At 44.4% G+C, this 25,054-nt stretch overlaps 2 protein-coding genes across 3 annotated transcripts; both read left to right on the top strand.

Annotated features, from left to right (window-relative positions):
* The first annotated feature begins 1,231 nt into the window (after positions 1-1,231).
* Positions 1,232-4,970, top strand: LOC123450534. 2 transcript variants are annotated; one of them, XM_045127731.1, is made up of 5 exons: positions 1,232-1,601; positions 2,120-3,010; positions 3,095-3,200; positions 3,872-3,942; positions 4,449-4,970. In XM_045127731.1, exons 1-2 carry the CDS (start codon positions 1,344-1,346, stop codon positions 2,966-2,968), a joined length of 1,107 nt encoding a protein of 368 aa, XP_044983666.1. In that variant the 5' UTR covers positions 1,232-1,343; the 3' UTR covers positions 2,969-3,010; positions 3,095-3,200; positions 3,872-3,942; positions 4,449-4,970. The 2 variants fall into 2 exon arrangements, with proteins under 2 accessions (XP_044983666.1, XP_044983665.1); XM_045127730.1 differs by having other exon boundaries at positions 3,125-3,200.
* A 5,089-nt stretch (positions 4,971-10,059) lies between these two features.
* LOC123419865 (ABC transporter F family member 4-like) lies at positions 10,060-12,186 on the top strand. The gene has a single exon (XM_045107228.1). The coding sequence runs from the start codon at positions 10,060-10,062 to the stop codon at positions 12,184-12,186; it is 2,127 nt and encodes a 708-aa protein (XP_044963163.1).
* Positions 12,187-25,054: the final 12,868 nt, after the last annotated feature.

The raw sequence follows: 25,054 nt of genomic DNA on the forward strand, positions 1-25,054 counted from the left end.
TCCAGATCATCATCATTAGGATCAATATCACCAATGTGCTCAAAGCCCTCCACCTTGAAGGATAATAGAAACATTTTCTTCTTCATTTCCATCAACCATCAAAAGGGAATTTTACAAGGATCTCTGCAAGCAACCTTAACTCTCAGAGTCCCACAAAAATTTATGTACACGCCATTCCAAAACAAGAGGCCACTTGAGCAAGAACTTTCCATGTACACACCACTCAGGATGTAAGCCCCTGAATGGACATCGATATCCAAGTTTCAATTAATTCACCAAAAGGGATCCACGCGTCCTTTCCATTCAGTAATTTTGAGCAGATTAATTATGGATCTGTGCTACTACTTTCTTAGGGCAGATATCATAGAAGTACGTATAGCTAGCTAGCCCTAATTATACGCTCAAAATGGCAGCACAAACACAGGCAGCCCCGGTGAGCTAGCTAGCTAGTAGTGGATCATTAGCAATCTGATCGATTAGCAGGTGACATTCAGAACTCAAGGCATCCCAGCCTATCGCCGCCGGCGACGTGTGCGCGGCAACGGCCATGCCGGCGAAGTGGCGATGCAGCCGGGCCTCGAACCAGGGCCGCCGGCCGCCGTATGTCGCTGGAGCGGCCGGCGCGACGGACGTTGATGCGCGGGCACGAGATAGCTCTCCGGCCGTCCGGCCGGCGACCCTATGTAAGGTATGGGTATGTGAACTGTGAAGCACGTACGTAGGAGGTAGGACGTCGCAGCAGGCGAAGAGCGTGGCGCGGCCGGCGGCACCCTCTGGCGGCGGCGGGAGCGAGCTGGGCGAATCGAATAGCTAGCTAGCTAGAGACCACTGCACGCTCGAGGATATATAGAATAGAGAGTTAGACTTAGACCGCGCTCGCAGATAAGAGCTAGGTGGTGACTGACGGCCGAGCGCGGGCATGGCGGCGTCGCAAGAGAGTTTGGGAGAGAGAAAGAAGGGCCCAGTAGGGAGCTGGATGGACGAACTGCGCGGCGGCCGGTGCCGCACAGCACAGGGGGGACAGAGCCGGGGCGGCCGGCGACCTAGTCTATGGTGGCAGCGGCGGCGGTGGCCTGGCCGCCGTGCACGCGCCGCGGAGGCGGAGGCGGAGGCGGCGTGGGGGCAGGGAGGGAGGGAGGGAGGAAGAAGGGTAGCTAGCTAGGTCGGCCCAACCAAATGCTCCTATAAACAGACCACCCGACCCACACACACACTCCACAGCTTCGTCTCGACCTCCTCCGCAGTCCGCTCCGATCCATCCCGTGCTGCCGCACCAGCCCAAATCCCAAACCAAACCCTAGCCAGCGCCCCAGATCCCTCCCCGCGCCGCCCGCCGCCTCGCCATGAGGATCCGCAGGTCCGCCTCCCGCCTGCTCGGCTCCGCCTACTCCGGCCCCACCCCGCCCCAATCCGACCTCCCGCCCCCGCCCCCGCCCCCGCCCCCGCCGCCGCCAGTGCAGGCTGTGCAGCAGCCCTGCTCCTCCAACGCCGGGGGCGGCGGGATCTCGGCCGGAGGGACCTCCTCCGCGGAGCCGGAGCGCTGCGAGCTCAGCCAGTCGCCGTGGGAGCTCATGGCCCAGCTCGACCCCTCCGATCCCAAGGTCAGCACCACACTCCCTACTCCCTACGCGCTCTTCGCTCTACTCCATGTGGCGTCCGCGCTCCTAGCTCGCCTCTCCCGCGGAGGTCCCGTCCGGTTCTCGCCGCCCGCGCGGCCTGGTTCGTGCGTATCGCTAGGGTTCCTCCGTGGCTTCGGACAGGCGTGCCCGGTAGCGGGAGCCCGCCCGGCGATGTGTAGCGCGCGTTAGCTACCCTTCCCTCGTTGTAATTTGTGGCCGGCGGCGCTGCTAGGGGTTAGAATCGCGGAAAGAAATGGCCGCCGCTAGCTAGGGGTTGGGGTCGCGGAAAGAAATGGCCGCCTCTACGGGTTGGAATCGTGGAAATCGTCAGAGGCAATTCTCTAGTATGGAGCTGTTTATATTGGTGGTGTCTGGAACTCCAGATTGAACCTGAGATCCATGCCCCATTTCAGCACACTAGCTAGGCAGCTGGGAGAGGGGAAACGTATTTGCGCTCTGAACTTTTGACTAACCTGCACTTTCGATTTTTCATTCTTCAGGAGGCTGAACTCTTCATGGGGAAATACTTCGTCAGTGTCGCATGCCGGACCAGCTGGCTCTTCCAGACCAGCATACTTGCCGCCTGCATCAAGGGGGAGGAGGAAGAGGACTGGAAGGAGGAGGACATGGCCGGAGATATGGTTGACGAGGTCTCTGCCAAACGGCGGCATAAGGTTGCCAAGAAGAAGGCTGCGAAAAAGACGGTCATGGAAAACAGAGGGGATGACAAGTTTGCATGGGGGCTGAACAAGTCCACGGAAATTCAGAGTGAGGATGACGCCTTCGTGCCTGCCGGAGGAGGAGAACTTTGGGTGTGCAAGAAGAATGACGGCAAGAGGAGGTTTTGCCGGCGGCCGGTGAGCCAGCCTGATTCCCTTTGCGTGTATCACTCGGATCCTAAGTCTGCGATGCCGCCGGCTTCATCGGCAGCCCTCAAATCCGCCAGCAGCTCCAAGCCACGTAAGAGGAGGCGTGTCGATGCAGGTGAGGGGTACTTATACTACGCCGGGTTCGGCCCGTCCCTCAGCAAGAGGCAGAGATCAAGCAGCAATGTGCTGGAATCTGTACCTGCTGAAGAAAAGGAGGAGGCACTGCCTGAAGAGCATACTGCAGGTCCAGCCCAAACTGATGATGCAGACCATCAAGCGGCGTCAGCACACGTTGATGAGCCTAGCTGCGATGAGATGGCTGGGATTGCGGGCGGCGACGAGGAGAGCAGTGACGGCGCACTTGGCTGCAACGATGAACCCCGGGTTGTTGGCAACGGCAACATCAAGAAGAAGAGCCCATTTAAGAAGAGGTGGAGGAAGCCTGTTAAAGCCCGCTCACTCAAGTCATTGATGTGTTAGCATGCTTATACCTGCACATGCATGTGCACTTGGGTCTCCATGGTACGTATTCGTATGTACTACTTTATCCAACAGATCACACTACTATGGTGTTTGTGTATTTGTAATTTATTGTTGTTCCTTCAGTTTAATTCAGAAGCATATATGACGATTCAGGTAGAGCTTGGGAGCATATATTGAGATCATGGAAGATACCAACTCTATGGATGAAGAATCCCATGGTTTGCTTAAGGTATGCAGTATACTCTACTATTTTGTTAGGTGTGATATTGGTTTATTTTGATTTGATGCTAGGCATAAGTATTTAGACAGTTAGGGGACAAGTTGACTCAACAGTGCTAGTAGGTTGTAGTAGCGATTTCTTATTGCTGCCAACTTCATCTACATTCCTCTCTGCAGTTCTTTAGGACCGAGACTGACATGATTAGGGCCTGTACCATAGAGGTTGGTATTTTTGGACAGAGTATGCAGAGTTCACACATCTGCCCATGAAGAGATCTGTCATTCCTCTAACTTTCTCCTTAGTTTCAAACTCTTTGATTCTGATAGTAGGCAGTAGGCATAAATGCATTTTTTAGGAGATATTATGATAATGTTGAACTATATTGGCGTACATGGACTGTAATTTGAGTGTGCAAGGCCCATTAATAGTACTCCCTCTGTAAACTGTAAAGTCTTGTAAGTATTAGTACTTTACAGAGGGAGTACATCCTATTTGCCGCCACAACTGACTTCTATTTATTCTATTGCAGTCACTTGTATCTTGGTATTTTCCTTAAACATAAGCTAAAACATGTAGTTTTGGTAAAAAAAAAACTGTCAATCCTCTGTTTTTATTCGTTTTCTTTAAGCTATGTTTATCTGAATGCTAGCTAACACATGATGACATTTGTATCCTTGCAGCCCTTGTGAGGAAGGAGATAGCTGACGGAACTGACAGAGAAACCGGCTGCTCAAAGGAAATATCATTTGAGGTCCCTTCTTTTCCATTACCTAGTTCCTCTCTGTTTTTTGTCGGTGTATGCATGTGGGTGGGCTCAAGCAACAGTAATAACAGTGCCACTGGTTGTATTACCTGTTATATTTTTTTTTCTTTCAAAGTTTTGCTTTGTTTGATTAGGATTATCATCAAAAGTGCAAGTTTGAATCAGTGAATCAGGATTATATCCTAGCAGTTGGTTTATTTCGATTTGATTCTAGGCATAAGTATTTAGACGTGTAGGGGACAAGTCGAGTCAGCACCTTACAAGGCAACTAAATAGCAGTGGTAGTCGGTCGTAGGAGCGATTCGTGATCACTGCCTACTTCATGTACATTTCCCTTTGCAGTTGTTTAGGGCTGAAACTGACATGATTAGTGCCTGTAGCATACAGGTTGGGAAAATATTGTTAACTGTCGATCTCGATCTCGTGGCCGACTAGAAACAAATTGATCACATACAAACTGGATATGGGCTCAACCTGTGGTCTTTATATCGCAGGCAAGCAACCAAACAGAAAGCCCACAGGTGGGGTTGTTCCAGCGAGTATCGATGGAGGTTTCCATTGGGGACGGTGGCCTCTTTGGCGGGCAGCAAGCCTGGGGTACTGGACAACGTATCATTAACATATGAAGTTCTTTCCTCTGAACTTTATTCTACCCGGGCAGGAGGATGACAGCGATCTCTTTCTCCTTTTGTGTCTGGTTCACTACCATGTGAAGGAACCCATATGGTTCTGTAATCAACAGATATATTAACCTCCCATTATTTGGAGCGTTTTGGTGCTTCGAGGGTTATGCGGTCGCTGAGGGCCCTACTTGTAAGGTTGCATGCTTAGTTTTATTTCTCCTTCTCTTTTTTTTACACATTTTAATTCATGAGCACTTATTAATTTGAGAACATTAAAAAGCAAAAAATAATTGCAGTTCACATTTTGTAGGTTCATTAATATTTATTATTTTCGTGGATATTAAAGTTTGTGAACATTTTTAAATTTTGAAAGCTAAGGTTGTGTGATGTTTAGTTTTATTTATCCTTCTTTTTTATACATTTTAATTAATGACCGCTTATGAAAATTTGTGAACATTAAATTTAAAAAAAAATACAATTCACGTCTTTAGATACATTAATATTTATTACATTCATGGATGTTTCAAGATCATTTTTAAAGTCTATGAACATTTTTTAAATACTGAAACATATTTAAGTAGTGAACATTTTTTGAAATCCATGAATCTATTTTAAAATTCATTGTCTTAAATCTGTAATAAATTTAAAAACCCTTGAACATATTTTAATTAAATTAACCTTTCAAATTAAAATAGATAGCCGGTTTATATGAGACAGCGGTGGGCGAGGAGTACGGAGCCAAGCTGAGCGAGCGAGAGCTTCGTAGGCCGGCCAATATGAGCATTATAACAATATAATCCGATTGTAGCATTCAATCGGAACTCCCAATAGGCTGACACCAAGGTCGGAACGTGTAAAGATAACACAACCACGCAGCAAATAACTTCATTCTCCTCTCCAAACAAATATTGGCTCCAACGTCAACCTGAAACGTTAATATCAAGAAGAAAAAAAACAGCGCCATAACATAATTAAAAAACAAGTCAACACATATGAAATCCAAACAAAGCATGTAAAAGGGTTCATCCGACGAGTGAAGAACGGCGAGGCTATATGAGGTTGTGGAAACTGCTTGCAGGTGAAGGTTCTCTTGTGTTATGCGGCGAGTATAGCGGATGGCAGTGATGTATTCAATCAGTGTGAAGAATGGCAGCATGGTATCATGGCAGCGGCTGATAGATGAACTTCATTCAGTGGCTGGCAGCCGCTAACAAGAATGCATTCAGTGTGGAAAAAAAAACGTCCTAGCTAGAATAATGGGTTCAGCACCATGTTTTCTTTTTTTCCTTCTAGAGTACTTGCATAGATAAAAAAACACTGTCTGATACTCACTGGAACAGGAGAGGTGCACGCACGGCAGTGCTCAGTTTGAGCATGAAACCAGTATCGAACCAGTGCCAAGAAAATACATATCCAGTGCGAGGTAAAACTTTAAAAAAAAAACCATTATGAACCACGACCAACTTCAAGGGAAGCCAAGTGGGCAAATATACAGTCACATGCATAGTAAAGAAAATCCGATATGTAATAAAAATATTAGGATAACAATCTGATTCTCTGACAAACTCAAAAATATCCATAGCAGACATCGCTGGGCAAAGTTGACTGTATAACAATTAATTCAGAAATCAGATCATTTAAATCAACATCACATGAACCACTTAAGGAGAAAGAACTTGCAAATTTAGTGCAACTGTTTTTAAGTTCAGAATGCTTCAATGACTTCAAGGTCATCGAACTCATTAAAAATCCAAATATTTTTTTGAATGATTCAAGTTCTTCAAATCTGTTTTTTAGTGAAGTGGCCGCCTTATCAACCATGACCAAAAAATAATTGACTTTAAAATCTTTCTCAGCTTCAAACATTGCTTCATCATTGTCATCTTCATCAAATTGTTTCTTCCTAGAAACACGACGCTTTACTGGAAATGATGGCTCAACACCCATTTCAGCTGCAATTTTTTTGACAATTACCACACCAGAAACAAACCCTTCCTCTCTATAAGTGTCAAAATAAGTCCTCATATCATCTATTTGCGTTAAGGCAGACTCAATACACGTGGATGGTGATTGCAGATTCCTGCTCACTGTATCTACAGCAAATAGAATGTCATGCCAAATGACCATGCCAAGTATGAACTCATAGCTGCCAAGCACATCAAACAATTTTTTTGCATCACTCCTATTCTTGGGTTCTGTACCACTATCTTCACTTAACTCAAGTAGAGCTGATCTTATGCTAGGAGCTTGATATCTAATTGCTTTTACACTTTTAATCCGACTCTCCCAGCAAGTATTGCTCAAAGATTTCACAGTTTAATCTTTCACATGGCTCACAAAAACTTTCCATCTTTTGGTAGAACCACTAAATAGTACATATATTTGTTGCACAATTCCAAAAAAAGAAACAACTTTACCACAAGATTTAGCCATATCACAAAGAGTGAGATTGAGACTATGGCAAGCACATGGCATATACAAAGCTCTTGGGTTTACCTCAAGCAACCGACTTTGAACCCCCTTGTATTTTCCCTTTCATGATAGATCCATTGTCATAACCTTGGCCCCTAATGTCATCAATATTAAGACCGAAGGACATCATAGAATCAACCAATACATTGAAAATTCTCAAACCAGATGTGTCCTTCACTACCAAAAAACCAAGAAAGTACTCCACAATTTGTGTTTTTCCATCAGACATATGAACACATCGAACAAACAAACTCATTTGTTCTTGATGACTCACATCCGGGGTACAATCTAGGATAACAGTGAAATATTTGGCCACTTTGACAATCTTGATGATAGAATTTCTAATGTCAGCAGCCATAAGAGAAATCAACTCAGTCTGAATTTTATGGCTAAGATAATGGTAATGGATATCTTTGTTTTGAATACGCCTAAGATGATCTTGCATTACCAAATCGAATTCCGCAACCATCTCCACACAAACTAAGAAATTGACATTTGAATCGTCATAAAGTTGCTCGCTGGATCCTCTAAAAGCCAAATTACGCTTACCAAGAAATTTCACAATGGCAACTATCCTTAATAAAACTTGCCTTATGCGTTCCTTCTCCTTTGTGATTTGCTGTTGTAACTCTTTATCAATTGTTTCATGCTTACTCAGTCGAATTCTCAGTTCATTCCAAGAGTTCATGTTGGTGATGTGGTCGACACTAGCTTCATGTTCTTTCAGTCTCTCACTAATATGCCGCCAATCACAAAACCCATCATGCCCCAACGCACTCTTGCATTTATCAGAATTGAAAAGCTTACAACAAAAACAAAACACATTTTTTGCGTGTTTTGAAAAAACTAACCATCTCCTATCACGCACTTCTCCATTGCTCATTTTTCTTGAGTAATGGCTATACGCAAAATGTCATAAATTTCCATCCAAAGGATATGTAATATTTTCTTCTTCCCTTTTAGGCCCCTTTTCCACTAATATGTCCATAGCTTTGTTATCAAGACTACCCCAATTGCTTGGATCATAAATATCCACAGTAATAACCGGTTCTTCATCAATACTAGTAGATTCTGTCGGAGATGAATTAAATATGGGCTCATGATCACTCACATTGATATCATCCATGTTGATGTCAACATCGTCTTCTGTAGGAGTATGATCATCATCTTTCCGATTGGCATTAGTTTGGTCATTCACAAGAACTATCGCCAACTCATTTGGATTTCTTGAAGTGCTTGTGTTGCGCCTATAATGTTTGAAAATTGATCCACTCAATGCCTCTTTCTCCTCATTTACCTCTTGTTTCTTTTTTTCTTTTAAGACTTCCAGATGGATATTTTTTATCCGGACCCAACATGACCTTCCTGAAATTGAAAGGAACAATTAGCTTTTAAAATAAGCACATAGCTATCACATGCAGACTACCAGCTACAGGCCTGCAGAGGCACATACGGCAGTGCATAGATTAGGGCATGTAGATGTAGACTAGGAGTTTAGGAGAGACGTACCTGCTACAGGCCTGCAGACTACCAGCGTCTCGTTCGTAAGGAGACAAAGGCCCAGATACGCGGTGTTGAAAGTTGAACAAGCGAGTCAGCCAGTCAGGGAGACAGGGCCCTGGAGGCTGGAGCAAGACGGCGGCGACGAACAGCGGCAGCGGCAGTCAGCGGAAAAAACAACACAACGATCAAGCCGAAGCCAAACTGGAAACATATTGTCAATTCAGCGATTTCTTTCTTTTTTTTAGTCAAACCAGCGGTTCCTTTCACCCTTTCCTGTGCACGTATGTACGTTCTGGATTAATCAGCGCCAGCGGCTTCGTTGCGCTCTGGATTACCAGGCCCTGAACCAGCATGTAACCGTACATATACCTGGGAGGCGGCCGCCACGTCCCCACCCCCACCCCAGATGACTAGCCGATAGAGCGGCACAAGGGCTTGACTCTTCAAGGTGACTTGTCCATGGTCACACCTGTTTATCTGTTTATCACAAGGGCTTGACTCTCCAAACGATTATAATTAAACACGTCTTCTTAACCCAGATGACACGCCGAGAGATAAACTGTTTTTAAACCACTTCACAATTTTCATATGCTGACGTCTGTTGTATGGACAAGCATGTGTGATTAGGTGACTGTACGTACTGTGGTCTATTGCACCGTGTCAGTTAACTGTAGATCATCTTGTTCTTGCTCTCCTTTCTTGATCTTCAAGAGATTCATATTCATGTTCCAGCCAAAGGGAGTTATATGATGGTGGATCTGTGGAGAGATTAGCAGGAGACAGAGCGCGCGTGTAGTGGAAATCTGACACACACTGTTGTTGTTGCCCAGGCGCTGGAGCTTGGTGCTTGGCCGACCGGGATGAGGAAGGAAGGGTACCTAAATGGTTTGATGGATGCAGCCAGCCTTATTATTGCAGCGCGCGCGGCACGACAAGAGCCAAACTGCCATGGAGGCAGAGGGAGACGGGTTGCTGCTAGCTGCTGCTTTGTGGTGCAGGACAATGTAATGTCACGTAAATTTACGAGCATACAAAAATAGTGTAAAAATAAAATAATTCAACTTTTTCTGGTCTTGTGACCTACATTTTTGTTTTTGTTTTATCAAATTTCAGGTTGTGATTCAATATAGATGTAACTATTTGTATTTAAATATAATTTATTTATAAATTGATCATAAGATTATCATCAACTTGGAGTATAAGACAAGGTAGAAATAAATACTAGTCTGGCATATATTTTTTAATAATCACAATACTCAACGTCCCTGCGGTTACAACGATAGCAAACGTAGGGCTATCACATTACTGTGATACTCAACGATAGAATAATCCAAAGTTAAGCTGCATGTCTAGAAAAATCATGTAGTGGGGCTGAAATAGATATTGTAGATAACATTGTTAATTTCTACTAGGACACGGAAGGGGGCTAGTATATAGGAAGCCAAACCCAAACCCAAATTCCCCTGACCCACATCGCCTGTCGTTCTCCTCCGCCGCACCCGACGCCATGAGTCGCAAGAACGCCTCCTCCGCTGCAGGCAAGAAGGAGAAGCCCCCCTCCGTGTCCGCCATGCTCGCCTGGATGGACAAGCCGGCCCCCAACGCCAGGCCCGCGCCGAAACCCAAGTCCAACAAGCCCTCCAAGGCGCCGCCCGCGTCCTCCTCCTACATGGGCGACATCGACCTGCCCCCGTCCGACGACGAGGAGGACGACGCCGACGTCGCCGCCGTCACCGCCAAGGCAAAGTCCAAGCCGGCCCGCGCTACCGTGGCCCTCAACGTCCTCCCGCCCTCGGACAAGGACGCGAAGAAGAAGGACAAGCGCGAGATGATGGCGGCGGCCGCCGCCGAGGCCGCCAAGAGGGAGGCGCTCCGCGACGACCGCGATGCCTTCTCCGTCGTCATCGGCGCCCGCATCCCCGGATCCTCCGCAGGCGTCGACGCCGCAGTTGACGGGAACATCAAGGACATCGTGCTCGACAACTTCTCCGTCTCCGCGCGAGGGAAGGAGCTGCTCAAGGGCGCCTCGCTCCGGATCTCGCACGGCCGCCGGTACGGCCTCGTGGGGCCCAACGGCATGGGCAAATCCACCCTCCTGAAGCTGCTCTCCTGGCGGCAGGTGCCCGTGCCCAAGACCATCGACGTGCTGCTCGTGGAGCAGGAGATTGTTGGCGACGACAGTTCGGCGACCGACGCCGTGGTCGCGGCCAACGAAGAGCTCACGGCGCTCCGGGCCGAGCAGGCAAAGCTTGAGGCCTCCAACGACCCCGACGACAGCGAGAAGCTCGCCGAGGTCTACGAGAAGCTCAATCTATGCGGCTCGGACGCCGCCCGTGCGCGCGCCTCCAAAATCCTCGCCGGGCTAGGGTTTGATCAGGCGATGCAGGCAAGGTCCACCAAGTCATTCAGCGGCGGCTGGAGGATGCGCATCTCGCTCGCCCGCGCGCTCTTCATGCAGCCGACGCTGCTGCTCCTCGACGAGCCTACCAACCATCTGGACCTCCGGGCCGTGCTTTGGTTGGAGGAGCACCTGTGCTCGAAGTGGAAGAAGACCCTAGTCGTGGTCTCCCATGACCGCGACTTCTTGAACACCGTGTGCAATGACATCGTACATCTCCACGACAAGAGCCTGCATGTCTACCGTGGAAACTTTGATGACTTTGAGAGTGGGTACGAGCAGAGGAGGAAGGAGATGAACAAGAAGCATGAGGCGTATGAAAAGCAGATGAAGGCAGCGAGGAAGGCTGGGAGCAAGGCTGCGCAAGACAAGGTTAAAGGCCAGGCGATGTCAAAGGCCCATAGAGAAGTGGCCAAGGGGAAGGGCAAGGGAAAGAATGTGGCGACGGATGATGATGATGTGAGGCCAGCAGCGGATCTGCCACAGAAGTGGCACGATTACAAAGTTGAGTTCCACTTCACAGAGCCTACTTTGCTCACACCACCACTCCTTCAGCTCATTGAGGTGGGTTTCGGATACCCCAACCGGCCGGACTTCAAGTTATCGGATGTTGATGTTGGCATTGACATGGGAACACGTGTTGCCATTGTTGGACCCAATGGCGCAGGAAAGTCCACTCTTCTGAATTTACTTGCTGGTGATCTTACCCCAGCCGAAGGAGAGGCGAGAAGGAGCCAGAAGCTCAGGATTGGACGCTACTCGCAGCATTTTGTCGACTTGTTGACGATGGAGGAAAATGCGGTTCAGTATCTGCTCAGGCTCCACCCAGACCAGGAGGGAATGAGCAAAGCGGAGGCTGTCCGTGCCAAGCTTGGAAAATTTGGCTTGCCAGGCCACAACCATCTTACTCCCATTGTGAAATTATCTGGTGGTCAGAAGGCCCGTGTCGTGTTCACTTCGATATCAATGTCGCATCCTCACATCCTCCTACTGGATGAGCCTACGAATCACTTGGACATGCAAAGTATTGATGCTTTGGCTGATGCTCTGGATAAATTCAAGGGAGGTGTGGTCTTGGTTAGCCATGACTCGCGGTTGATATCTCGAGTTTGTGCCGATGAGCAGAAGAGCCAGATATGGGTTGTGGAGGATGGCACGGTGAGTAAATTTGATGGCTCGTTTGAGGATTACAAGGACGAACTAATGGAAGAAATAAAGAAGGAAGTCCAAGAGTGATGCTGCTCATATGGGCATGCACATTGCTTATTGCCTTATTCTTTGTGTAGAATGAGCTGGTTTCTTCTTCTGAAATGCCGTGTATTAATAGTAGAATTTTGTTTGCTTTGGTCTACAGGATGTTCGTATTGTTTTTCGTGTGCGTTATATTTACATTTATATGCAAATATCAGTAAATCCAAGTGTGATCCACTTATATCTCGCCCCGTTTTCTACATGCCGTGCCTTACTGTTACAAAGGACTGGAGGCACATGAGTGAACAGAAAAAAACACCACCCTCCTCTGGTGACACGGGGGCGACTCCCTCAAGCACCATTAGGCCTTCTCCCCTCCCTTTCCATCTCAGCGTTGTCGGAGGAGCTCCGTCGGCTAAGCCCGGGGCAAGCTCCGGTGAGGGTGGTGGTGGGGTATCTCCCTGGCGCCCATCGTTCTTCTCCTCCACTCCTTGATGGGTGCGGGGCTGCGCGTGCCCGATCTGCGAGGTTCGGCGACGGGGAGCAGCGGCGGTCCATGATGGGCTACTGGTAGGCCCCGGTGTCGTCGTGGTGGCCCAGGCGCGTGGTGCGGTCCGTCGGGGTTGACGGACAGATCTGAGCGTCATGCACTCCTTGGGCGCGGCGACGGGGATGGCTGGTGGTGGCGTGGTGGCTGCACTGGGCTGGGTCGTGCTCTGGTGTAGGCGGTGGCCACGTTGGCTGGTGCGCTGCCGGTAGGGACGGCGGCGGCGTTACTAGATCGGTCGGCGGCACCGCGACCGGATCTGGGCCCAGATGTGGGCCTTGGTCCTTGGATTGCGGTCGGCACGATGGCGGGTGCAACACGTCGGCAGCTGGACGGATCTGTCGGGATTCTACCCTTGTCTGGTTCACGACTGTGCGGACAAATCCGGGGGAAACCCTAGATTTCCTCGGGATCAAGCGATAGCGGTGCTTTTGCATTGTAGTCCCTCTTCAGGGCATCGTCTTGGACTTTGCTTGAGTTGAAGGGACAAACGACGCCGGCGGCGCACGCTTGGTGGCGCAACTGTCGATGAAAATTGCGCCGACTACGGTCATGGCGGACGATGGCGACGTCTTTGATGTCGTTCCCTTATCAAGGCATCATCGTTGTTGTTTGCGTCATCAGGCTCGAGATGCTCTGGGGAAACCCTAGATCCGGGTCTTCCGGATCAGACGATGATGGCGTTTGTAGTATCGTTTTTCCTTCTGGGGGGTTGGAGCAAGTGATGGATGGAGGGGACAAGAGGAAGAGCGGTGTTGCATCTACCGCAGGGCCGACGGCGGACCACGACGGCATGGCGCTGCAGAGTTTCGACACGGGCGCGTGAGGATGGACACGTGCAGGATGGTGGCGTTGTCTAACGTCGTGGTGGCATCGACGGAAGGCCAGGCAAGGTCGATGCTGAGTTCCTCCTCTCGAGATGGATAGGTGAAAGATGGCGGCGACAGCGAGATGCGTCGGACCGGTCTGGGACCCAGTCCCGGTATGTGACTGGGCTGGGGCATCCGGCTATAGATGTTAAGATTTGGTGTGATGCATGTTTGGTATTAGGCCCGGATATTCGGCACCTTTCATCAAGAGGACAGGAGTAGCAACAGGTGTTACGTACATGACGGCTTCAGGCTGACTGATGTATTACCTTATATGATTTTTGTGAATAATTAATTAAATAGATGCATGCATCGCCCAGATACAGAGGCAGGAGTATATCCTCCTTTTCAAAAATAATAATGATATTCAAGTGCAAAATCCATGTACATGTTATTTCTTCTGGGCATACATGTACATGGATGATCATTATTTCTTCTCTCCCATGGATGGTCATTATTTCTTCCCGACATACATGTACATGTTACAAAGAAAACTGAATGCATGTTTATATTATGTTTTAGTCTTTCTTACCAGACTGGAGGACCCACATGTGCTCTGTTCTTTATTGCATAAGTATTTTACATTTCCTATATAAGCTAACCAATTAAATTTATGTTTGGTACACCGACTTCATCAACAAGATAGCACATTAGTGTTGCCAAAAAATGAAAGCCATACTAGAAAGGTATCACAAATCGTAAACATTCTATTATCCATTCTGTTATTTTGATTTACTATACGGCAAATCTCCATATGAAATTGAATTACAAAGACACAACTAAGAATCATGTAATCGGGTTGAGTCCACTATTACAGTCTTGGCATCTGTGGAGCCAACTGACACCATGGTATCAAACTATTTATTTAGTAATTGTTTTTCGAAAAGGAGGATCATCCTCGGCTTCTGCATCATGATGATGCATACATCCATATCTGAAAAACAGAAAAAACACCTCTATCGCTACCTGGGCTGCTCGGGTGGAAACCCTACCCGCAACCGTAGCCGCTGCCGCCCCCTCCCCCTCCTCCTTCCCTCACCGCCGCCGACGCATGTCTCCGGGCAAAGCCCGTGGGCGGCCGGCGGCGGCGGGATCTGGTTCGCGCGCACTGGGCATGGCCCTCTCGGTGGTTGGGTGCGGTGGAGCTGCTCGACACGGTGGCCGACCTTGGCTCGCCGGTTGACCTCGGGTGCTACTCCGACGGGTGCTGAGGCGGCTAGGTTGTGCCTCGTGCGGCGGTTGGGTGGCTTGGTGTGGTTGCGTGCGGTGGCGCCTGGTCGGCTACTGCGCATGCTTGCGGGTGGCGTGTTCCGTCCGATGGTGGGGCCGTCCCATGCGATGGCGAGGTGGCATAATGCTTTGTGGTGGTTTCTCCGCGACCCGGGCATCGGCCGCTAGTCTTGACGGCCTTGGGCTCGTCCTGGATCTGGTGGATGGTCTGTGCGGAATTCCTGGTCGGACGTGCTGACGTGTTGGGGAGATGGGGCGGCTAGTTGCAGCGGCGGCTCCATCAGATCCATGCAGACGGCGATGAGAGCTGTGGGGGCGTGGTATCGCTCGCGGGGTCGCTTGCCTCGGCCAGATCGCTGGTGATTGGACGCGTTTGTGACTCCATGACTTGCCCTTCGTCATCGAGTTACGGATGACGCGGTGGTGGGTGCGGACTGCTGGCAACTGGGTGCATCTCAACGGGTTCTTCTGATTGCGCCGGGATTCAACCCTTGTCTGGATCCTTGACACCGTGGGCAACTTTGGGGGAACCCCTAGGTATCATTGGGATCGAGCGATGACGGTGTTTTTGTATCGTAGTCCCTCTAGAGGGCATCGTCTTTAGAGTTTGCTCAGGTGGAAGGGACCAGCGACGCCGACGGCGTACGAACTGTGATGCGACTGTCGATGAAAGTTGCGATGACTTCGATCATGGAAGACGATGGCGGCATGTCCGATGTCGTTTCCTTGTTGAGGCATCATCGTTGTAGTTTGCGTCATCAGTCTCGGAATGCTCCGAGGGAAACCCTAGATTCGGGTCTCTCCGATCGTACGATGACATCGCCTTTGGTGTCGTTCACCCTCTTGGGGGGCATCATTTTGGAGCAAGTGTTGGCTGGAGGGGACTAGAGGAGGAGCGGTATTCCATCTACCGCAAGGCTGACGACAGATCTCGACGGCATCGCGCTGTGGAGTTTCGGCGGCGGGCGCAGGCGGATGGATACGTGCAGGACGATGGCGATGTCTATCGCCGTGGTGGCGTCGATGGCAGGCCTGACAAGGTTGATGCGTCAGTACCTGCTCTGGATATGGATCAGTGGAAGACGGCGGCGGCGGCTTTTGGGAGTGCGCCTGGACCGGTGTGTGATATAGTCCGAGTATGTGGCTGGGCTGGGGCACCCGGCTTTAGATGTTATGCGTTGGTGCAATGTGTTTTGGTATTTGGCTCGAATATTCGGCACCCCTTCATCAAGGGCATAGGAGTAGCGAGAGGTGTTGCCAAGTTGGTGCCTTGAGACTTACTTATGTATTACTTTGTAAGATTTTATGAATAATTAATAAAGTGGCTGCATGCATCATCATGATGCAGAGGCCGGGGGTGATCCTCCTTTTCCAAAAGAAATGCAGCCATATTTATTCAGTAATGAAGCTACCTTTCCAATTCAGTACAAATCATGACTTTTCCATTCATAAAAGCTATAATTTCTGGTCTCTAATAAGCTATGGCTTCAAATAACAATTACATCTGATAAACTGTTGTGCTCTATTCAGATTTTGTTACTTTTTCTCTAGAATAAATGCTACAATTTTGAAAATAAAGATCACTGAAGTTACTTCAACCAATGACTGGTGCTGAGTTGCAAGTCGTGCTCAAAATAACTAAAAAAAAAAGAACACAATGTGTATAGGTGCGAGAAGTGTTCTGATCCACAATCCTTTCCTAGGTACTACTCCCTTTGCACAGTCTGTATGAAACTAAAAATCCAGTTAAAGTTAAGCAACGGATGCCATGATTCAAGTCTATGATAATTTATACGGTTAGAAAATACTCCTTTCTTGCAGAATTCACCTTTCTTGGAGAAAAAGGGGCATTCTTACTGGACAAACTGCCGAAGATGTTGTTGCTTATGAAAAGGGACGTGCTGGATATATGCCAACTGAAATATTGGAGTTTCCTGCCAAGAAATTCATCGTTACCGTTACTACAAACAGCAAATCACTCGACTCAGATTTTCACTATTTCCAAACGAAGGCCATTCAATTCCAGAATGTTAATAACGGTTGAAAATTTTGTAGGCTTCTATAGACTGACAATATTATCCTGTCATCCTTTTGGAGTATTGCCCCTTAGTTTTAATAATTACTCTGGCATGTCAAGTTGGCAATCATATACACACTGCATGGTTATAGTCCAGATCTTTGTGAAGTATGCACGTTCCTGTTGGTAATGAATCCAGTGTATAGCCCGTATTCTTTACTGATGATCACATACATCTAGATGTACAAGGGACACCTCGGAAGAGTCTGTTCACAATTAGCAAGCGGCATAAACAATCATTAAACATGGGTTAATATGAACCTAATGAACCTGAATAGGTGCTTTTAGCAACATCAACATGAGACTTTTGGATGCTCCCACGGGCACGGCATGCGCCGCATTTTTCGCGCTAAATTTTGTAAGAATTTCTATAAACAATCATTATGTTTTTCCAAAGGATTTTTGCTATATTTTGTTAGAACTTGTATATTCTGTTCAACACTTTTAGTGTTATACCATACTTGGCTTTATTGATGATTGATCGTTTATACTTCCAGGTTCTCCATCACTAGGATCGGTTCGCTCCAACATTACATTTCAACTGTCCTTGGTTTGGAACAGATGTACCAGGAGGTATCTATGCCAGCAAAATTTTAAGGGCCATAATGTACATTATCTAGAGTAGGTCCATTGCATCATATATTTAAATCATTATCCAAAGTGATTATATAATTTCATGCCTGCAGTTCTTAATATAAAGAAAGGCCCACAATGCACAGGATTATCATATTGGCAAGAATGCACTCAGTGTGAAAAAAATAAGTGTGCAGCGCCATGGTTCCTTTTTCAGAGTACACAGACAAAAATTGTTCATATATTCGCAAAAGTTCATGGATTTCACAATACTAGTAGATTTAATTTTTTTCAAAAAACTTAAAATTGTTCCTGAATTCAAAAACCGTCATGAGTTTAAAAAATATTCAAAATTTTGAAAATAAGTTTGTAAATTCAAAAGGAGTTCACGAATTTGAAATATGCCCTTGAATTCATTTTGTTGTTGTGAAATTGCAAAATGTTCAGGAATTTTAAAAAATGTTTTTAAATTCAAAAAATCCTGAACTTGAAATATAATAACGGATTTCGAAAGAATAATGAAATTAAAAATGCGCTAACTTTATTAAAACTTGATAATTGTTTTAAATGTCATGAATATGAAAAAGTGTTCGCAATATTAAAAGTGAAAATAAAAATAAAAATTACAACATAAGGGGTGACAGGAGAAACAACAGAAAGAAAATTGCCTCAGAAGCTTCCAGAACCATCCTAAAACTGCTCACAAGAAAACACTTAGCACCGCATGATGAGCTGATCCATCATGACTTGTTTGATTAATCCCTCCCACAAAATGATTGAAGTAGATTAAGGTAAATTTTGACTTGTAAAGGATTTAATCACTTTCAATCCCCTTTAAACCCTTTTAAATTTCGACAAACTAAACAAAGGCCTTAGTGAGCGTGCATAGGCGACGGTGAGTAGTGGTCACGGCAGGCGACAAAAAACGGGACCTTCTCCCCAGCACTGAAGGGACGTCCTATTCCCCGCTATACGCGGTGGAAACCAACATAACACGCAACACCCTGTACCCGACGCACAAACTTAGTCAGGCCCAGGTACAGGGCAAGGCTCTGTTTTTTTACTGTTTTTATTCTTTTCGAAAACGTTCAGTGTTTTGAAATAAGTTCTAGATTTTCAAAAATATTCACGAATTCAAAAAAAGTGAGATATTAAAACTAAACTTTTTTTTATTTGGTGAACACATTTTCCTATATTTGATGAATATTTTTTATATTTGGTTAATTTGAAATCCCTGATTTTTTAACTTCATGCCAACTACTTTTTGAACTAGACGATCATATTTTGAAAATATGCGAGATTTATACAATTTTCTTAACATTCTAAAATATGCGGAACGTTTTTCAAATTTATGAATTATTGTTTCGTGATTATTTATTTTAAAATTTGATGAACAAAATTTGAATTCAACGATGTATCTTTAAGTTGATGAGCATTTTGAGAATTTTATGAATAAAGTTTGATGATTTGTTTAAGTATGTCAACATATTTAAAAAAAGGTTGAACGTTTTTATAATACGAAACAAAAGAACAAATGAAAGTAAAAATAAAATATAAAATGTAAAAAGAATATGATGAAAATAAAAAAACACGCCAAAAGTGGAGAGGGATCATGGACTGGACTGGTCGAACTTACTACTCCTTCCGTCCGGAATTAATTGTCGCACAAATGGATAAAAATGAATGTATATAGAACAAGAATACATCTAGATACATCCATTCCCATAACAAGTATTTTCAGACGAAGGATTTTTTTTTAGTTTTTGATTTTTATATTTACGATAGTTTTTGTTAAAAGGAAATAAATTGTTTTATCAAAAAAGCTAAATTAAACATATTTATGAATTTGAAAAACTCTTCATGAATTCTTTATAAAATATTGATCAATTTTAAAATTGTGTGGATTTGGAAAAGGTTCACTTGGAAAAATGTCCATGATTTGAAAATGTTAATGTATTTAAAGAACTATTTATATATTTAATAAAATGATCATGGATTTTGAAAATTGTTCATGAAATCAATAAGGTTGGCATTTGGGAAAAAGTTCTTTTATATAATAATCATTCACTATTTTCAGAAATTTATGAATTTCAAAAAATATTGAATGAAATTCAAAAGGAAAATAAATAAAATTGTAAAAGAGATAAACTTAAAATAAAAGTGAAAAATAAAGCAGTAAAAACCAAACAAAAACAAGGAGAGAAGAAAAACTAAAAAATCGATTGAAAGCTCCTAGAAGCTTCCCAAAAACATTTGAAGGTTTTACGAAAGCCCTACATCTTATGGCGTGGCGCATTAATAAAACTAGCGTAGGATGGGATGTGCGTGTGTTACTATTTAGCCTATGTTTCGCACTAAATGCCAAATAGGGTTTGACGGTCGATATATATCATTTGTGTGTGTGTGTGCCGGGGCTAGGCCTGTGCTCACCCACCCCCTTGTCGCCACCACTGCGCAGTATGTCTAGAGCCTGGTAACATTCATTAAATATCAAATGATAATTGTCGTTGGAGAATTTTCTAGATAAGCTAGTCCATCACTAAATTCACTTCCAATATAGTCTCTCAATATTTAATATAGTACTATGGAACTTATTTGTGACATGTGAATAATGTTATCGATTTTTTTGGATGATTTTTTATCAAGAGTTTCTTGTTGTAACATAACAACTATAAGCTACTCTCCACATTCCATAATTATTGCCATGGTTTTAGTGCTAATTATAATGAAGTAACTATGCAAGGCGCTGGTCTCGAGCGGCTCGCTTGCATCAATAGGGATATCTCCATTGATTGTCCGTACACATACTTAAGAGACGATGAACTTGACACAACGATCAAGGGGGGGGGGGGGGTAATGATGGAGGAAGCTTAGCCAACTTGTTGGTGAGCATGTGCAACAGCTGCCCTATTTTAGGGCACGCAAACATTGGTTGAAGTAAAATATGGGGCATGGAAATGAACTTTTTAGGGCGCGAGAAAATCTGCATCTTCAACAACTGCCCTAAACTAGGTGACCAAAACATCATGCAAACTACTCCGACCTCACATTGCATACTTTGTTTCAAATTTTTAAAGTTCTAAACATGCAAAGTTCAAACATGCTATGATATAATTAACATCCAAACATGACATTAAATCATCCAAAAATCGCCTTAAACACTAGTACGATTGACTCCTACAAAGACATACAAGTTATCCCAGATGATGGCCTGCAAGGCATACAGGGTCGTGTAGCACCTTTGTGTAAGTATCCCAATAGTTATCTTTTCCAAGCAAGTGCGGAGGACTGTATTGTGAGTGGTATTTTGGTCACACACAAGTTGTCACCTTTCTCGCGGGAAGTAAGTGTCTAGAAAACTGCACTTGGTATTGCTGTCCTGTAAAACAAATATACTAAATTCGTGGAGAGAGTTTCTTGTTTGCAGCGAGAATAACAACGATTAAATGTAAATAACATAAAGTAAACAACCAAAAGTAAAAGGTTGATGCCTGCAGTAGAGACGTTAGGCCCGGACAAACTTTGAATCATGGGGTACATCAAGTGTGCTCGTGCGACAGCAATAATAGTTACCTTGGATCATGATTCTACTACCTAGAATGACTGTTTGGTAGGCGGATCACCCTTAAGTGCTCAAACTCCTCCACACCAGATTCACTCTTCCCTATAGTCTTGCCTCGTCGTTTCCTTTTCATGGTCGTTCCACAAGTCGGTCCATAAGATCAGAACAATGTATTCAGTTCTATTCATCATCGGTATCTCATACTGTCTTCGCTCCTCGTAGATATACTCACTTGTCACTTGGAGCTCATAGATTCTTTAAAAATATGTGTTACCTTTTTCGGTCTTTGGATGATGTTGTGTGGGCCCCTAAATAGGACAATACACATTACATGCACCACGGATAAACAACTAAGTAAACAATTATAAAATTGTAATCATGAATGGCGACATATAGAATAGGCACAAATGAATCTTATCCTCCCACACCTAGGAGGACTACTCACACATAGGAGGTGCATTACCAAACATCTCACAGCTAAAGCTAAACAAACTCATATAGATAATATCACGAAGATCCATAATAAAATGAATGCTTAAACAAGACTGAATCTCAAGATGAGTATGAATAGAGTTATACATCTTGGAATTCCTTTCCCTCTGGTGATGTTGCGATGCATGGAAATGTAGATGGGGAAATAAAAGGGGATCGATCTCCGGCGGATCGTCTTCTCCGGATCTCTTCCTTCTCTATTCTGGATGGTGTGGCGTCAACTCTCTTTGTGATAGTCAATGTCCTTTTACAATAAGTTCCTCCTATAGATGAGGTGGTGTTGGCGCTAGGTAGTAAAAGCACTCGTACCATGCGCCGCCTTGCACTCTAGTCACTCTATTGCAATTTCATCTAAAATACAAGTTGTTTCATTTGACTTCATTTGTGGGATCTTGGTCGGTTTCCTTACATAAATAAATGTTTATGCACATGAAGGAAAAATATTTTTTCTTCTTTCTTGAAGGATTAGCATTAGAAAATACGCAAGAAATATCAAAAACTCATTGAAAACTACATCAAAATCCTCTTATAAATGTGAAAAAATATCGAGGCATCAACACTACAGGAATCAGCTTCTTTGTCGTCTGCCATCACAGACGGCAAAGACTAAATCCCAGACGGCAAAGAGATTACCACGGACGGCAAAGAATCTCACGGCCAGCAAAATTTCTGCGTCAGCCTACGACGGCATCGTACCTTCTTTGCCGTCTGTCTCCCCAAAGCGGACGACAAAGAGCTTTGCCGTCAGCTTTTCATAGTAGCAGTCGGCAAAGTGCTCGAGACGGCAGCCGACATGCGTTGCCTCCGTTAGGGGTTAACGGAGGCTTTGCCGTCTGCCTCCCCCCTCTTCTTTGTTGTGTGCCTCCTCCTCCTCCCCCCCTCCACTCTTTGTCGTCTTCCTCCTCCCCCCCTCCTCTGTGCCCTCTTCTTTGCCGTCTGCCCACCCTGGAAGCAGACGGCAAAGAGCCTATGTAGACACCCCAGGATGCACCGCTGGGTGCCATGTGGCACCTTTGCCGTCGACCAGCTGATGGCACAGGTCTTTGCCATCAGCTGGCAGACGGCAAAGAGCCCATATAGTACATGTTTTTTTGTTTTATATTATTTCACATCATATATATATATATATATATATATATATATATATATATGGGACAAATTTTATCTACCATCGATGATAGTTACCACCACTTGTGTTTTGTATGTTGTATGTAGTATCTATCAAATCAGAGAGTATGTATGCGTAGTATGTAGTATATAATCATGTTTAGGTAGTATATATACTATTTGTTTGGTAGTATGTATCATATTTTGTGTATGTTCTTTTTTATATACAAATATATGCGTATTTCACAAATATAATAAAAACTATGGATCAACTTGTAATTTTTTCATGTAACTCACTTTGAAAAATCTTATATATAGTATATGAACATAAAAGGAATGATAAATTAGTATATATGCTCCCGCGTGGTAGTATATGGAACACGTGGGGTAACTACCACTTGGTGGTATGATGTATTTTTCCTATATATATATATATATATATATATATATATATATATATATATATATATTACAGCACATTTATATAATTCACCACACATATATGATATATAGTTCACCATAGTTGCCAACACATATATATATAATTCACCACACACATATGATATACATATAAATCAATGTACAACCACATATATCGAAAAAACCAACATACAAAGTATTGCACTGTTTATCCATTTATACATATACATATAGTTCGGCATTGTTCATCAACTCAAATGAAAACTAGATGATATACAAATAAAGTTCATCCATTGTGCAACTCCATGTATGCCAACTTCCATGCATGTAGTATAGCTAATCTACAAAAATGTGAACAAGAAACTCAGAAGAAGAACAAAATATGATGTTTTTGAGGTAATTATGTCATTTTAGCGGAAAACAAGCTAAGAATATAATATTCATTAGCTAACCAAGGTTCTTATGCCATTTTTAGCTTATTATGGCATTTTGGAGCTAAATGGGTTAATTATGTCATTGTTGGAGAAATTAAAGCAAGGATAATATGAAAGAGGAGAAGAAAGAGGAGGAGGAGGAGAAGAAGAAGAAATCAAGAAGAAGGAGAAGGAGGAGAAGGAGGAGGAGGAGAAGGACTAGAAGGTCCTTGGCCTTCTCCTCCTCCTCCTCCTCCTTCTCCTTCTTCTCTTCTTCTTCTTCTTCTTCTTCTTTCTTTTCATTTTTCCTATTTCTTCTCCTCTTGTTGGAGCTAAATTACCTAATTATGTCTTTTTGGAGCTATATGGGATAATTATGTAATTTTAGAGGAAAACAAGCTAAGAATATAATATTCATGAGCTAACCAAGGTTCTTATGCCATTTTTAGCTTATTATGACATTTTGGAGCTAAATGGGTTAATTATGTAATTGTTGGGGAAATTAAAACAAGGATAATATGAAAGAGGAGAAGAAATAGGAGGAGGAGGAGAAGAAGAAGAAATCAAGAAGAAGGAGGAGAAGGAGTAGAAGGAGGAGAAGGAGGAAGAGGAGAAGGACTAGAAGGTCCTTGGCCTTCTCCTCCTCCTCCTCCTCCTTCTCCTTCTTCTTCTTTCTATTCATTTTTCCTATTTCTTCTCATCTTCTCCTCTTGTTGGAGCTAAATTACCTAATTATGTCTTTTTGGAGCTATATGGGCTAATTATACCATTTTAGAGGAAAACAAGCTAAGAATATAATATTCATGAGCTAACCAAGGTTCTTATGCCATTTTGAGCTTATTATGGCATTTTGGAGCTAAATGGGCTAATTATGTCATTGTTGGGGAAATTAAAGCAAGGATAATATGAAAGAGGAGAAGAAAGAGGAGGAGGAGGAGAAGAAGCAGAAATCAAGAAGAAGGAGGAGAAGGAGGAGGAGGAGGAGGAGAAGGACTAGAAGGTCCTTGGCCTTCTCCTCCTCCTCCTCCTCCTTCTCCTTCTTCTCTTCTTCTTCTCCTTCTTCTTTCTTTTCATTTTTCCTATTTCTTCTCCTCTTCTCTTCTTGTTGGAGCTAAATTACCTAATTATGTCTTTTTGGAGCTAAATGGGCTAATTATCCCTTTTTAGAGGAAAACAAGCTAAGTATATAATATTCATGTGCTAACCAAGGTTCTTATGCCATTTTGAGGTTATTATGGTATTTTGGAGCTAAATGGGCTAATTATGTCATTGCTGGGGAAATTAAAGCAAGGATAATATGAAATAGGAGAAGAAAGATGAGGAGGAGGAGAATAAGAAGAAATCAAGAAGAAGGAGGAGGAGGAGAAAGAGGAGGAGGAGAAGGACTAGAAGGTCCTTGGCCTTCTCCTCCTCCTCCTCCTCCTTCTTCTCCTTCTTCTTCTTTCTTTTAAGTTTTCCTATTTCTTCTCCTCTTCTCCTCTTGTTGGAGCTAAATTACCTAATTATGTCTTTCTGGAGCTATATGGGCTAATTATACCATTTTATAGGAAAACAAGCTAGCTATATAATATTCATGAGCCAACCAAGATTCTTATGCCATTTTGAGGTTATTATGGTATTTTG

Source organism: Hordeum vulgare, chromosome 1H, assembly GCF_904849725.1.
Source record: "Hordeum vulgare subsp. vulgare chromosome 1H, MorexV3_pseudomolecules_assembly, whole genome shotgun sequence".
In the NCBI taxonomy this organism is placed as follows: domain Eukaryota; kingdom Viridiplantae; phylum Streptophyta; class Magnoliopsida; order Poales; family Poaceae; genus Hordeum; species Hordeum vulgare.